This window comes from Anthonomus grandis, chromosome 8, assembly GCF_022605725.1.
Source record: "Anthonomus grandis grandis chromosome 8, icAntGran1.3, whole genome shotgun sequence".
Lineage (NCBI taxonomy): Eukaryota > Metazoa > Arthropoda > Insecta > Coleoptera > Curculionidae > Anthonomus > Anthonomus grandis.
Genome location: NC_065553.1, coordinates 28,523,723 through 28,541,050, shown reverse-complemented (window position 1 = coordinate 28,541,050; position 17,328 = coordinate 28,523,723). Strand labels below are relative to the sequence as shown.

The following is a 17,328-nucleotide window of genomic DNA, read 5'->3' as shown; positions in this document are numbered from 1 at the left end:
TATTTGAAATGTAACTAAATTTTGTAGTTTGCTCCAGTATTATATTTTGATTTTAAAAATAAAAGCACTTCGTTCGGTGTATGCGTTTACTATAACCTTACGAGATATCTCAGTGTATTTGCGCCGGGTGCATCTGTCAGTTTGGCTTATAAAAAACTGGTTCACGGATATCAAAGGAGCCGATGCAAGCCTTCGCTTCTGTGAGATCGTTTATTCTGCGATATTACGTTATTAGTAAAATTTCTCAACTGTTTGTAGTAGTCCCAATGTGCCTGATAACCATAAGACTTAAAACTTAAACGTGCTTTCTCTTTTAATTGTATAAATCTTTCGATATTATCTGTCATCTATGTAGGTTTTTGCTTTTTTATAAGAACCGATTTTAAAGGAGCTACAGCATCAAATATAGACAAAATTATATGGCTCAAACATTGGATCTTTTCATCTATAGAATTTAAGTACAAAATTTGATCGAAAGGTGCGTTATTAAGGTGATAATTAAAAAGTATTTTATCAATTCTCTTAAAAATTTTTAATATAATGTAAAAAGGAATAAAATCTTATTAATTCAATTTATTTTCTTATAGATGATAGAAAATGCGACGATGAAAACGAATTCACATGCGAAGCGAATAAAGCCTGGGGCAGGGCGCAGTGTATACCGAAGAAGTGGTTGTGCGACGGCGACCCGGATTGTATCGACGGAGCCGACGAAAATGCCACTTTACATCATTGCGCCACACCGCAGCCGTGTAGCGACGAACAATTTACTTGTGGCAATGGACGGTGTATTAATAAGGGTTGGTTGTGTGACCACGACAATGACTGTGGTGATGGCACGGATGAAGGCAAAGATTGCAACTCTCAGTACAAGTCTTGCGGTACCAATGAGTTCACTTGCCAGAACTTTAAATGTATTAGGAATCAGTACCGGTGCGACGGGGAGGATGATTGTGGCGACCATTCGGACGAAGTTAATTGCAGTAAGTGAATTTATTTTATATTCTTTTCTTGAAGGGTTTTAGAATTCAAAGGGTTGATTTTGAATGCTTTAATTTATGTTTTTTTCAGAGCTTGCCAACTTTATTAGAAATATTATTGAAATGACTTGTTTATTATTATAATACGATAGATAATTTAGAGATTAAGAGTTACATGGTACTTTTTGCAATAAATTTGGCCTTATGGCATCAATAGTGATGTAAATATTGGCTTCCAATGCTTTAAGAGGAACTGGTTTGTCGGCAAATGACTTATCATAGTCCCATAAAATATTATTAAGAGGCATTAAGGCGCACGAACCAGAAGGAGGCCCTTCTCAGGACCACTTCTGGAAATTGTCACCAAACTGATTTTGCAATAGAATAAAAAAAATATTTCAAACAAGCTTACAATAATTCACAAGATATCAAAATAGGTGTATAATGAGTTAATAGAATTTGTTAATTTCTGTGTGCACATATTGCACATTGATTTTTAGGAAAACCGGAATAACCCTAATTATCCAGTAACCCAAGTTAGCGAGGATATCGTTGGCGATCACATCTAAATTTATCAACTGCAGCTAAGAACGATTCAATTAAAGTCATATTCGTCCACTGTCTTTTAAGTTTTTCTCCCATGAATTCTACTGTCTTTAACCTATGGTCTTTTTCCGTCAATTTTTCTTGCAATTGTGAGTTGTAGCGCTCTGTATTTTCGCTCCTTATTGCGTCCAAAGTAACTTGGTTTTCTTTGTGTGACAGTATTCAATATTTCTGTTTGTTTCTCCATACGGTTTAGGACCTCGATGGCTTTTCCAAGGAATAATAATAATAAATTCCTTATTTGCTTAAATACAAGAAAAAAACTGTTAAGCATCGTAACAATACAGTGTACATAATATAGGTACCTATTACAACAATATACTTAACTATTGCTCTCGTAAAATTCAGCTAACGTATAGCACATAATTCTAAAAGCAGATTTTTTATTTTTTTTTTAAATATAAAATAGGGCAGAGATTTCAGGTCTGCAGATAAAGAATTATAGAGTTTAATGCTATTGATTATGTAGCTCATTGATATATATATATATATACAGGCCTAGCAAGGTTAATATTCGTTCTCGAAAAGGGATTCTGCATCTCTCTAAGGGGTTTAGTTTGCTGATAATTCTAATGGCTTTTTTTGCATAATGAACAGTTTTTGCTAGTCTGTTGAATGTCCCCAGAGTATTAAGCCATGTGATAGTTTGGACTTGAAAAGACCCATATATGCGGTGCGGCAGATTGGGGTGATATGTGAGATTCTCCAAAGGAGGAATAGGATGGAAGAGGAGCTTTTTATTAATTGGATGATGTGGTGTTTCCAGGATTATTTGTTGTCTAGGAGTTCTCCCAATAATTTAAAGGATTTACCTTCATCTTTTTCTCTCAGAGAGAATATGCCTATTTTGGTTTTTTCAAAGAGATATATTGCTGTCGGCAAACCAGGTGTATAGTTTCTTAATTGTGGTGGCAGCTGCTGATTGTAGATGAGTAGTATTGTGGTGTTGATCAAGAAGAGTTGTTTCGTCTGCATATTGAAATGATATCAGGTCTGGAAATTGTGGCGGTTCTTCATTTACGTACAAGATGAATGAGAGAGGTCTTACTATCGGTCCTTCTGATACGCCCGCACTCACAGGCAGAGCCTCTGACCTATTACCATTAAGGTCCATCAGCTGGAAACAGTCTGAAAGGTACGACTTGAAAATTTGTAGTGAGTTACCTCTGATGCCATAGTATACAAGTTTGTTTAGTAGAACCTGATGCGACACACAGTTGAAGGCCTTTGAGAGGTCACAGAAAACCGCCAGCACAGATTGTCCTCTCTTAAACCGCTCGACCATATAGCCCACCTGCGCCCGCAAGGCGTCTGCTGTGGACCTTTTTTTTCGGAAACGAAACGTGAAGCATCGATAGGAGACTACTTCTTTCTAGGAAGTTAGACGATTTTTTAGGCTGATATCAATAGGTTTAGATAGGACCGGGACTAAGGAGATGGGCCTATGATTACTTGGGTCATTTTTGTCACCTTTTTTGAAGATTGGGGATACCCTACTAGTTTTTAGCCTACTTGGGAGACTTTGTTGCCGAGACCGAATATATCTTTTGCTGTGCTGTTATTTAAGCTTCTCAGGATGATCATAATCTCTACAGGTGATTCAGGTGCAAGAAATAGTGTATGGTTATTGTGTATAATTTTGGATGTGGTGTGTGTGGGATCGGCTCCAGACTTCTGAAGATTGGCTGTATATTGTTCGGTATATTGACGAAAAACTTATTGAATTCCTCTGGGGAGAGTGTCGATTGTGTGTTGCTGTTTTTCGTTTTTGGTATCATTGATTATGTCCCATATTATTTTTGGTTTGTTAGTATTGTTTTTTATGTTATTAGTATGAAATTTCATTTTTGATTCATTTACTTTTGCCCTGTACAAATGTTTCTGTTGTTTTATCACTTGTGTAAGGTTGACGGTTGGATTTTGTTTGTCAAAGGTGGTAAGTAAATTTCGAGTGTCTCTCTTGCCTGAGCTTTTAGCTCATTGTTGAACCATTTGTTTTTCTTGTTGCCACAGTGGTGTTTTTATTTTTTGAGGAAAGCTCGATTCGAATATCCACAGAAAATTGTGCAGAAATACATGGAAGGTGGAGTCTAGGTCAGGTTCATTGAGGAGTGGTGAGCAATCAAAGGTGTTTTTAAGAGTGGCAATACAAAGAGCTTACATTATCAGCGCACGCAGGTCTAAAGACTTTTATGGATGTGTGATTGTTTAGGATATCTTTCTTTTTGTGTGTGTAAGTGTTTGTGATAGCCACATGGTCAGACATGTATGTATCCCATAAGGTTCAATGTGAGTCTGTTACAGCATTAGTGATACAGTTATCTAGACAACTACTTTTTGATATATTTGAAATTCTTGGTGGTTCATTGACTACGCATTTAAGACCATAGAAGGTTAATAATTGCGTGAATTCCAGTGAGGCATGATCTGCTAGAAGCAAATCTATGTTAAAATCCTCATAAATAAATGGATTTTTTCTTTTTTGACTGAAAAAGTTTAAAATTTTTTCAAGAGTTGCAAAGAATATATTTAATTAGCCACATGGTGACCTATAAATACAGGCGGTAATGATTTGTAAATTTGAAACCTTAATAGCTGTGGCTTCACAATGTTTTTCAATAGAGAAATCATCTATATTATCAATTCTTTTAGAGATAAAATTACTTTTTGTGTAGATTAGGGTCCCACCTTCTTCTGATTGGGTTCGGCAGAAGAAGCTGCTCAGGTTGTAATTGGGTAGTGTACAACTTTCGATTGCAGATTCAGTTAGCCAGTGTTCACACAGCAGGATAGCATCTAAATTCTTAGCCTCGATCTGAAGCTTCAGTTCGTAAGCTCAAGCCAGATAAGCTTTTAATATTCAGAAACATCATGTTGAAATATTCTGTTCTTCCATCAGTTTCTGCTGACAACTCTTGTTTTGTTCTGGTAGTTAGTATAAGTTAGTTAGTTATTTCTGGTGTTTGTCGGGTTTGTTGTATATTTAATCTGCTGGTTGTATTTTGACTGGATGCGGAAATCGTACCTTTTGATGCCAACGCCGTTGCTGTTACGAGAAAACATGTACTTTTTGTTTCTTCGGTAGGTAGCTCTGTTACTTGAATATTCAAAGATTTATATCCAAGCTATTTCTTAATCATTTGTTCGATTTGAGCAGAGCTAACAATCCGCTGGACTCTGTATAAGTAGATCCCTACTTTTTTTTGGACACGCATGAAGTCATTGGAGTTGTCTAAGGTCCCTAGGGTTTTTGATTTTGGGGTGATATTTTGCCTCCTGTAGCATCTGTGGTGTTTTCCATTCACCGTTAGTTTGCATACTTAACGAAGTCGCGAGATCCACTGCCTGTTGAAGTGCGGCGAATTTTTCGTATGCGTTTGTTTATATTTGTTGAAGTTCGATTATTGTGAGGTTATGTCGCCACTCTTCTGTCCTGGTGGCTGTGGATAATATTCACGAGTGACAGATGTTTCGTTCATTTAACCTATTGCAGTAGTTCCATTGTTTTGTTGAAGGTTGACTTTGACAACGTGGTGTTTGTTTTGGCGGGAACATTAGCAGATTCATAATCTGATTTCTTGAGATTCTTTCCTAGGAATCCTATTTTTTCTTTTAGAAGCTCACAGTTTTTTAGCCAGTAGCCTATTTTTATCCTTTAATTCTTGGATAATTCTGTAGTGAAGTGCTTCTCGATCCGATGATCCAGTGGCACTTTCCATTGCTTTGGCTGTTCGGGTTATAGATTCTTCATGCCGGCAAGTTGAACTCTTTTTCTTGTGCTCGTTTAAAGCACGAAGGATGGTACGTTTCTTTACAATTTTGGCACTCAATTGCACTGTTTGATACACTTTTTGAACAATAAAAACAATTTATTGCGTTAGAACTTAATGTTTTTGAAGAGCGAACGTTAGACGCGACCTGTGTGTCCGCCATCATGACAGATTATGTACATATACATAAAATATACTCATCATCCTGTGGTAGCATCACATTACGAAGGCCTCCTCTCTCCTTTCTATTGTTCTTTAAAAATAATGTAACGTTTCTACCTCTGCTCGAGCTGGTGAATCATTATCCTCCTTTTAATACTTTACTGTTGGTAACATTGTCTTAATATTTATAAATTAATCGTTAAACTCATAAAAAATTGTCGAGAATTCGTTTTGCCAAACATCACGAACTTTTACAGAAAAAGAAAACGCCACCTGCCCGAATTCGTCACAGTTCCGTTGCAATAATGGCCAGTGCATCGACGGACATCTCGTCTGCAACAAAGTGTCAGACTGTAGCGACGACTCAGATGAACCACCTCATTGCAACGTCGATGAATGCGCCAAAGTGGAAGTGCACCAATGTGGACACAAGTGTATCGACACCCTTACTGGGTACAATTGCGAGTGTAATACTGGATACAAGTAAGTAAAATATTGGATAATAGTGTTGGTCATTTTAAACTTATTCTTCTGCTTTTGACCTTATTGAAACATTCTTTCAGTCACTCTTTCGATATTATGGCAAAATTATCTATCACATCTAAATAAATAAATAGCAATTTATTGCCAACAGTCACCCACTTACAGGAAATACAAAAATGTAGTTAGATTTATAAGAAAAACTACAAGAAAATTAAGCAATAGATTACAAATAAATAGATATAATAATAATAAGTCTAAATAGGAAATCAAAACATTTTAGGCTAAGAAAAAGTAGATAAACCAAGAAAGAGTTATACGCACAATTAATAACAATTAATAAAACAATTGAAACTTGTTTACAATAATATTTTTTTCTTAATGGATTCCAGCGAATCCGAAAATTAATCTATTTTATTTCCAAATACAATAAATGTTTAACATAAATAATATATTGGACATCTAGCAAGTAAAATTTCTAGGGCTTTTAGCTATTTGAATGCTCGCAGTAGAATGTTAATGGGCATCTTGAGTTTCATCTTGGTACACAAAATGTTACTTCACTTAACAGACTTACACAGTCTATTTTGTTGTTCAACAACCTAAACAAAAATGCTCTTCTGCGGTCCTCCAAACAACTCAAATCTTTCCAATAAAACAACTTAGGGCGTTCCCAGTTCTGCATATATACCATCGTGTTTGAATGCTAAGTATTTAAGAAATGAAATCTCCTCTATATAGACTCTAAAGCATTAGTGTAAACTTGATAGATATTATGCCAACTGAAGACAGCATATTCTTAGCTTAGATCTAACAAACGAATTAAATAAAATCTGTAGTGTTTTTTGGTTTTGAAATGCTTTGCTGTTTCTTAAAATAAAACCTAGTGATCAAAGTTAACGCCCAAATCTTTTACTGTAGTAAATTTCTGTAAATTCATCTCATATTAATTATCTATTAATTATATTTTTTCCTAGAATGCGAAAGGACAAAGCATTTTGAAATATTTAAGTTGAGCCTATTATTATTTCACCATATACTAAGAATGTTCGTTTCGTAATTGAAGGCAGTCTAGTTCTGAACATATTTGCCGGTATAACTTAAGATCATCAGCAAAAAATAGCTTGCGGTTTTTTAAACATTCTGCAAGGTCGTTTATGAACAGTAAAAAGAGCAAGGGGCTCAAATATGAACCTTGTGGAACTCCTTCCTGACTTACAAGATATTCTGATGATCTAAAACATTCGATTTCAACAAATTGGCGTCTCTCTAAAAGATACGATTCCATAAGCTTAAGTACACCTTTAGAGAAGCCTAACTGTTCTAATTCATATAAAAGTATATACAAATCGTTCCGATCAAATGCCTTCTAAAAATTCGTATAGATGACATCTACTTGGTCCGAAGATATAAGCGATTTTACTTGTGTGTAAATTTGACCATAAATACAAATTTCAAAAAGTTTCGAAAAATTACACAGAATTGAAATAGGCCTATAATAAAATTGTGTAAGCAGCTTAGAACATTGAAAGGCTAGAATTAGTAAACAACAACTTTGTTTGAGTTCAACATGTGCACAGGGGCAATGGGGGTGTTTTGTTTACAAACATATTCATCGATTCTCTGTTGTCAAGTTTACACGCATTTTCAAAAGAGAAAATTTTTAGCTTTATATCAACACATATAATAATGTTAATTTAACTTATTGATGTTAGATTTTGGATTCAAAATAAAAAGCAGAAATAGATATATGTTATTCTAAACGCAAAAATAACAACTTCAAAGCAAAAAAAATTATTAACGTTTTTTTCCTAAAACCGCTTCTAAAAAATTTGAAATGGCAACACCGCAGGCAAAAGCTGATGTCATCTTGACAAACGGCTTGTGTTTGACATTTTTGAGTCATTTCAGTGTTTTTGTGAACTGTTATGAGAGTAAAAACTTGTGCCATTTGTGCTGCACCATGGGAAAAAGACGATTTAGACCGATCTTTTCACAAGTAAATACCGATATTGTCATAACATCACCATATCAAGGGACACCCGTCTTCATAAACGTAGAATAATAAAAACTTCTATAATAATTATACAATATTTAATTTCCATAAAAATGCTTTTTATTAGATAAGTAAAAGTAAAGTAAAGTAAAGCATAAAGAACTCATAAACGGTAATATTGTTTAAAATTTAAAGCATAATCTATTAATAATCAATATTTATCATGTAAATATTTTTTGACGGCGTCACTGGTAAAGATTACTTGTGTAGGTGGAATCAACAATACGATCGAGCGGTGTTGCGATGTTGTTGCCTTTTTCTCTAATATAGGGACCTTATCTACATTAATTTAACTTTGAATGTTGACTTCTTTATAGAGTATCTTTTCATATTTTATTTAAGAGGAATAGTATTATTTTGCGCCTCTCAAAATAAGTGACAAATTTTTATAATATTATAAAGTGTGTTTTTCTTATTATTTCAACATAAGCATTTGGCATCATCGTATCAGAGATGTTGCAAGCAAACAAACTGCCCATAGGTCCATGGCAATACTAATTCTAGCCTTTCAATGTTCTAAGGTAAGCAGTTTCTATCCCCCTTCTTAAATATTGGTGCAACACGGGCAGTTTTCCAACGGTTCGGAAAGCTACCAGAAGTAATGGCGATGTTAAATATATAGAAAATTATTACATTTAACAATAAAAAACAATGGATAACCAAAGCCTTATTAACTTCGATGGGTATAAGGGACGGTTTATATAGGATTTATAAGAACAACAACACAAATGAAAACTACAATAGGTATAAAATCTATATAAATAAAGGTATTGCACTGATAAAAAAAGCAAAAGAAAATTATTACAGAAAACAGGCGATTAAAAATAATAATAAGAAGCTATGGAAAACTCTAAACTCTTTTACATCAAATAATGCAAACCAAAACGACTGCTCAATGAAAGCTAAATTAAAAGACGATGCAAATAAAATAATTACAGATACAAAAGAGATATGTAATTTATTTAATACACATTACACAAATTTGGGCGAAAAAATGGCAAATCTTATTAAAAAGAACTATATGGCAAAATACACCATCAACTTTATAAAGTATAAAAAGAACAAGTCGTTCTGTTTGTGAATCAGAGATTTATAATAATATTAGCTCATTAAAAACTACCTCCTCTCCCGGATTCGACAAAATAACCAATGTAACACTAAAAAACATATCCAATTACATTACTAAACCTCTAACTTACTTAATAAATTTAATGTTTTCTAAAGGAAACTATCCAGAACATTTTAAAACGGCTATAGTTAAACCCATGTATAAAAAAGGAGATCCATTGCTGGCAGAAAACTATAGGATAATTAGCTTGATATCAAATTTACCGAAAGTATTCGAAAAAGCATTTTATAGACTCAGAAAAAATACTCTCTAAGAAACAATTTGGTTGTCAAAGATATAAATCTGCGAATGACGCAATTGTCCATCTAACCCACAAAGTTTATAAAAGTCTTGATTCGGGTAGGGCGTGTGCAGCAGTATTTATTGACCTTGCAAAAGTCTTTGATATGGTGGATAACCGCCTGCTTTTGTCGAGGCTGGAAGATATGGGTATTCGGGTACCTGCACTGCTTCTCCTGGAGAGTTACTTTTATCAAAGAAAACAAGGATTGCGCATTAATTCAATTGCAACAGCTCTTGGCCCTATACTATTTATTCTTTATCTGAACTCTCTATTTACAGCAGGAATACTCGGATGAGATTGTTTTATTCGCAGATGATACTGTGCTTTTTTTTAATGAATAACCAACTTACCTGAAACTACAGTAATTAATGTAAACTTTTCTTTTAGACACAACTCAAGTTGGTCCATAAAAAGTTCTAAACAAGTTACCTGCCTGGGGATCATTTTAGACAGACACTTACGTTGGTATATCGATATACAAACCCTAACTAAAAAGCTACTTCCACTCTTTTACTTTTTTTAATATATTGTCGAAGATCGCAGACATACATACTCTAAGATCCGTGTACTTTGCACTAATATGATAATGAAAACTAATAAAGAATAATCAAACTAATGTATCATCTTGATGTTAGCTTTCCTACTAATACGTTATCTGAAAAAAAAATCTCCTCAGCATAAGAGACATGTTCTACAAGGCCTCACTCTTACAACTTATAAAGAAAAAAGTGTTCTTAAAACTACCTAATAGTATAACAAATACCAGAGCAAATCAAAACAACCAAATTAGAATTCTCCAAACATACAGAAGAATAGGCCAGAGATGTTATGACTATGTCGGTAGAAAAACTCATAATAGTCTCCCACGTGACCTAAGAATTAAGAATAACCAGGGTAATTTTGGGAACCTAATTTCAATTTGGTTAGAAATTAATAAATTAAACATACCTGCTTAGGGTTGTCTTTTACGATTTTTGGCTGATGTAAATACCATAAACGTTGTAACTAATTTTACTTTTTGTCTATCGTTTATAGGTTTTTTATGATATTTGAATGTACAAGTAGACTTTTTTTGTTAGGTGTATTTTTCAGGTCTCTTTTGTTCTTTTTTTTTGTTGTGATTTTCTTCAATAAGATTTTAAATTCAAATTGTTATAAAAGTGTTATAATTAATATAACTTAATTATAAGTTAGATAATAGCATATTTAATTATTAGATTTTAAGCCATATCATATAGAGATTCGAATAGACGCCGACTTTTTTCCAGTCAAGCGTTAACTTTGTTGTAGGTCCGCGTCTTGTTTGCTCTCTCATTGCAGTCTTTGTAAACACCTTTGCTTATTTTATAATTGATTCCCTCATTTTCTGCCGTATTTAGCACAGTAATTTTAAGTTATTTTGTTTTTATGATGAATAAGCGGTTATTGAATTAAATTGAAAAAAAGAAAAGAGGTGTAGAAAAAGCTCATATTCAATCCTTTACCACAAAACTGGGTATGCCAGATGTTTCTTTATTTTTCAGTTTTTGTTTTGGGTTTGAGTTGCCTAGAATAACAGGGTTTGAGTCTGTAAAAACACTTTCAACGAAACTTAAGAAAGTATGAACGATATCCTGGGATGACGGACATTCTATAGAGCCGTTTGTCAAAACACCCGGTATTCTAGACAATCATTTTTTTTAATGAAAAGACCAAAATTCGGAACTATCCCTACTTATATTTTCTTCGGTAGATTGAACATATTTTTTGTATGTTATGTCTATTAGCATTTTAGTTTTTTCCTTAAATCCTTAAAAACATTGTAGTAATAGTTAGTCCTGCGCTTGCGATAATCCTCATAAGGTTTTTCTTTCTTTTTTAGTAATTCAATAACTTCCCTATCGTTACAATTTGGATATCTTCTTTTCCTTATTTTATTCGGAACAGTTTCTACAAATATATAGTGCAAAATATTAAAAAAATGTTCGCAAGCCTGATCAACATCTGAAAGTTCATACAGTTACCCCCAAAAGTATTTGGACAAGTATTTTCAATAATATTCTTACATTATAATTATAATAAATAAAATCTGCAACCTAATAATACTTATGAATATTTCTTAATGACTATCGAATATTATTACGATATATTTAGTTTAAAAAAGATGTACATAGTCAAACAGTATTGCAAAATACAAAATTAATAAAATATGCAATCTCTCAAAAGTATTTGGACAGTGTATAAATTCTTTTAATAAAAAGGTGAAATGTAAGAAAAAATCAGTATGCATCTTTGTTTACATTTAATGCAACATGTCGAGTAGTATAGAAAAATAAGCAATAACATGCGCATACACAAAAATGAAATCGAAAGAAACTTACTTTTTAACGAATTTGTTTAAAAAGAGCCAAACTTATCGGAAAATAGCCGAAACTGTACTGTACCATTGAATATATTGTGAAAAAATTTAGTGTGAAATAAACATCGATCTGGTCGTCCAAGGAAACTGACTCTTCGTGATGAACAATTTATAATGAGAGAGATAAAAAAGACCCCTTTATTAGTGCCCCGAAAATTGTTTCAGAACTTCAGAGAAGTTTAGGAAAAGAAGTTGGATCTGAGACAGGAGAGTTATGAGAAAAAACAATTTTCATGGCAAGAAACGTGTAGCTTTCGCAAAAAAATGCATAAATGAGCCCCCTAAGTTTTGGAATCGCGTGGTTTTTTCGGATGAAACGAAAATAAACCTTTTTTTATCAGATGGCAGAAAAATAGTGTGGCGTAAATCTGGTACCTCCTTGCAATCTCAAAATATTTGTCCCACCGTGAAATATGGAGGCGGTTCCGTGATGTTTTGGGATGTTTTCCAGCTAGTGAAGTAGAAAATATCTGCCCAACTGATGGAATTATGGACAAACACAAGTATTTGGATATTTTATAAACCAATTTACGCCAAAGTGCTTTGAACTTTAAAGGTTTAGAAAATAATTATGCTTTTCTTCAATACAACGACCCAAAACATAAATCGGAAATAGTTAGATTGTGGCTAGTCTATAATGTACCTAAAGTTTTGGATTTTCCTCCTCGATCACTGGACATTAATCCTATTGAAAATTTATGGCAGGCATTAAAATCTAAGGTTCAAGTACATAATATAAAAAATAGGCAAGATCTGATTAAACAAGTTTTAAATGAATGGAATAAAATCTCTGTAGCTGTCACTATATTATAGTAAACTTGTTCAGTCTATGCCTAAAAGACTTAGATGTGCCATAGAATCAAAGGGTTTTCCTACTAAGTATTAATTTATAATTGTGTGGTATTGATTGTATTGTATATATATTTAATTTTCTATTTGTCCAAATAATTTTAAGATATAAAATTCGTTCTAAAAATTAATGTTATTAGTTTTTTGTTTTTATTCAATAAATAGTAATATAGGATTGTTCAGTAGTCTTTATGAAATATTCAAGATTATTATCAGGTAGCATATGTTATTTATTATATTGTAAAGTGAGATTATTGTTAAAAATTAATTTTGTCCAAATACTTTTGGGGGTAACTGTATATACACGACCAGTCAGTATTAATTATTTTATGATATAATAAGGGGAGATTTGCTTTCCTAAAATTAAAAGAAGCGTGTAAATTTGCATTAACTTCGAACTGCTCACTTATGATTCAATAATTCAATCAAAAACTATCCACCCTCGATATTGACACTAAAACTAAGTATAGCTTTTGTGACTGAATTGTTTTCTTTAAATCTATATATTTTTTTCGTAAATAAACGTACATTTATTTATTATTTATAGACTCCTAGAAGATGGCAAAGCATGCGCAGACGTAGACGAATGCATCGAAACCCCGGGAGTATGTTCGCAATACTGCTCAAACACCCCTGGCAGTTTCTACTGTAAATGCAACGAACAATTTTACGAAAGGGAAGCGGATGAGCATACGTGCAAGAGAAAAGATAAAATTGAACCTTGGCTGGTGTTCACCAATAAATATTATATCAGGAACATCTCTGTGGATGCGAAAATTTACAATCTGGTGCACCAGGACCTAATGAACGTGGTGGCGTTGGACTTTGATTATCAAGAAAATAAGATGTACTTCGGGGATGTTACAGCTAAGACCATTTTTAGATCTACCATTGGTTCTAACGATAGAGAGGCGGTTATTAGGCACGATTCTCATGGTTTGGAAGGCATTTCTATTGACTGGATTGGAAGAAAACTTTACTGGTATGTTAAGGGAATTTTTGTATTGAATTTGTTGAGATATTGTCCTTTTTATAAATGGCTATTATTCGCTATTCACTCCTTATTTTATTTTTTTATTTAGTATATAATAATAAGTCACCGTATTAATTTCATATTTGTAATAATGTTTATTAGTTCTTTTTTCCCGCTAAATAGACATTGACTGTGATACAGGAAGTGAAAAATTGGGTCTTTTTAAATGTCGTTCGCTTTCTCCGGTTTCGACTCTGGAGCTAACCGCTATCAATAGCGAAAACTGAATTTATTAAATTGGTATTTAAGAATATATAGATTTTTTTCAAAAATTAAAAGGCTTTTAATTTTTAAGGGTTTAATTGGATAAATGGTCAAAAAAAAATCCAAGCTTTTCAAATTTTTTCTTTAATTGCCAACGTTTCGGCCTATATTAGTCCTTCAGAGCACTACAAAATTTAAAAAGAAACATAGTAAAAACATATATATATAATAGACAAGTCACAACGGTATGTTATACAGTGGTAAAAAAAATCATCAACAATTAAAAACAAATTAAATAAGTATATTAAAACTAAGAAGAGTTATGGTTAAAATTAAAAAATTAAAAATTAAACGGGAACATTTAGATATACTGACAACAGAAATATCAAAGCTCTTCGTTTAATTGTGATAAATAAAACATAGTGGTTTCATATGATTGTATTTGTTTTTTTTGTTGTTGAGGAATATGTACCTGTTGGTGCGTAAGTACCATTGTACTTAACAATAATGAATAATATTTTAGTTCTGGGCTTTAATTTTAAGGTGTTTAGGTAATGTAAACAAAACAAAGGTTTTTTTTTCCTTTTTTTAAGTTATTATTTTAAATATTTTAAGATAAGTAATATATACTCGCCGGCACAAAATTCCGCAACCCTGAAATATTGGCCAAGTTTGATGTTTTATAAATTTTTTATTTTTTATCAGATTCTCACGATTTTGCCATCAGTTTTTAGATACATTTGTTGTGATTTTTTAAAATCATTTTGTAAAGTAGCATTTTTCGATTAGGCTATATTATACAGGAGTAAAACAAACTGTTGTTTTTTCTTGTAATTTCAAATGACCCTGTAGGAAAATTAAGGTGGATAATTCTGTTTACATACTGTTCCTTGTAATCTTTGATGTATTCTAAACATTTCGATTTTTGATTCATTCCATTATCTCATTTCTGCTGCGAGCTGCAAATTTTTTATTAAAACGCTGATTTGAAGCTTATTTTTAGATAATTAATGTCAAGTTTTCGGTTAAAAATGATCGAAGTTGGCTAAGGACGCAATTAATGTGACATAAAGTTTGACAGTGTCACTATTATATATAATTTGTTGTATGTCAATATGGTATTAACTCCAGCAGACGTGGGTAGAATTGTTACGTTAATAGAGGATGGCCGTAGCAAAAGTTATGTCGCCCGTACTCTGAGATTTCCGCGGTCTACAGTTCGAGATGCCTGGAATAGGTATTTACAGACGGGAATTTTTACTAGACGACAAGGCTCTGGCAGAAGGAGCATGACCACTGCAGCTGATGATCACTTTGTCACCATTAGTTCTTTAAGAGATCGAAGATCTACTGCTGTGTGTCTAAAAAATGACTTGCGAATACTTCATGGAGTAAGTGTAAGTAAAAGAACGATACGTACAAGATTAGCAGAAGCTGGACTTTATTCACGAAGGCCAGCAAGATGTCCACAATTACTTCCTCGGCATCAACAACACCGACTGTGGTTTGCAAGACCGCATTTTGAGTGCGAACAAACAAACGTACTATTCACAGATGAATCCAGGGTTTGTTTAAGGACGCCGGATGGTCGTGAGCGGGTATACAGACGTAGAAATGAAAGATATGCTGACTGCACCATTTCAGAACAAATCTCATATCGTGGCGGTTCAGTCATGATTTGGGCCGGTATTTCTACCGAAGCACGCACCAATCTTGTATTTATTGAAAATGGAGCTCTAACCGCCCACCGTTACATTGAGGAAATCCTTCAGGAAGTTGTTGTCCCATTTGCTTCATTCATTGGGAACCAATTTACATTAATGCATGATAATGCTAGACCTCACGTTGCACATGTAGTGAGCAATAATCTGGATGAAGTAGGACTCCCAAGATTGGAATGGCCCGCATGTAGCCCGGATCTCAACCCAATAGAACATCTTTGGGATCAACTTAAAAGGGCCGTTCGTCGTCGTCCTGTACAACCACAAACCTTGCAAGACTTACGACTAGCGCTGATCGAAGAATATGAGGCTATTCCTCAAGAAAGAATAAGGAACCTTATTCATTCGATGCCCCGAAGACTGCAAGCTGTTATTGCTGCGAGAGGAGGAAATACACGCTATTAAAATTGTTTTTTTTTTAATTAACTTTATGATATACCTAGTGTTTGTTTCTCCTAATAAAAATACGCTTCAAATCAGCGTTTTAATAAAAAATTTGCTCGCAGTAGAAATGAGATAATGGAATGAATCAAAAATCGAAATGTTTAGGATACATCAAAGATTACAAGGAACAGTATGTAAACAGAATTATCCATCTTAATTTTCCTACAGGGTGTTTTGAAATTACGAGAAAAAACAAGTTTGTTTTACTCCTGTATAATATAGCCTAATCGAAAAATGCTACTTTACAAAATGATTTTAAAAAATCACAACAAACTTGGCCAATATTTCAGGGTGGCGGAATTTTGTGCCGGCGAGAGTATTTAAGTATGTATATAATATATTACTTATTTTAAAATATTTATAACGATAACTTGAAAAAACCGAAAAAAAAACTTGGTATCAGTATCGACATATCAGTCATGTATATACGTATATAAAGAACAAAAAACATGACCTTGAAGACAAAAATATTTTTCTAAATCTTGCTCCAAACTTGCTTGGAGCAAGATTTAGAAAAATATGGAGAAGAAGCAACCAGATGGCAACCGGAACATTTTTTGTGTTTAGGATTGTTAAAATTCCTATTTTAGTGAAATTACCATTAATATAACGTATAAACACTTTAACGATTTGAATTTTAAAAACTTAATTTTTTTTTAAATTTTAAAGTATTTATTTATTTATTTAAGTATCTTTTTATTCTTTTAAGTACTTCAAATCATTGTTGAATTTTGCATCTTTAATTCAGGCATTTGAAGTAGTTATGTTAAATATCTTCTTAACATTTTAGATTATTTTCAAGTAATTCCAGATATTTCAAGTAATTTCTTTGTCCTTCAAGGTATTTAAAGGAATTTTTGAATTTTGAACTAGTTGCATGTTTTTTTTTTCAAGAATTTGAATCCGTTCTAAATTTCTTTGCGCCATTTGAAGTTATATTAATTTTCGTCTTGATATTTGAAGTTATTTCTTATATAGTCTCCTGGCTTTTAAAGTTTTTTAATTAACTCCAGACATTTAAAGTATTTTATCACATTTTCTAAGTACCTGAAGTCGTTTTTGAATTTTGAACTAATTTTCTTTATAAGTCTAGGTATTTGAAACCATTTTTAAAGTCCTTTTCCATTTTATTCCAGGAATTTGAAGTCATTTTAAATTAATATCCGATACTCTAACTTTTTTTGGACTAGTTTTCTAATTTATTTCAGTAACA

The 17,328-nt window shown here is 32.9% G+C and overlaps 1 protein-coding gene across 1 annotated transcript in view; it reads left to right on the top strand.

Annotated features, from left to right (window-relative positions):
- LOC126739391 (low-density lipoprotein receptor-related protein 2) overlaps window positions 1-17,328 on the top strand; it is a 392,746-nt gene that overhangs the window by 296,908 nt on the left and 78,510 nt on the right. The window contains exons 38-40 of the mRNA XM_050445052.1: window positions 588-983; window positions 5,776-6,001; window positions 13,261-13,695. Of these exons, the coding sequence (XP_050301009.1) occupies window positions 588-983; window positions 5,776-6,001; window positions 13,261-13,695 (1,057 nt within the window). The remainder of the gene's footprint in view (window positions 1-587; window positions 984-5,775; window positions 6,002-13,260; window positions 13,696-17,328) is intronic.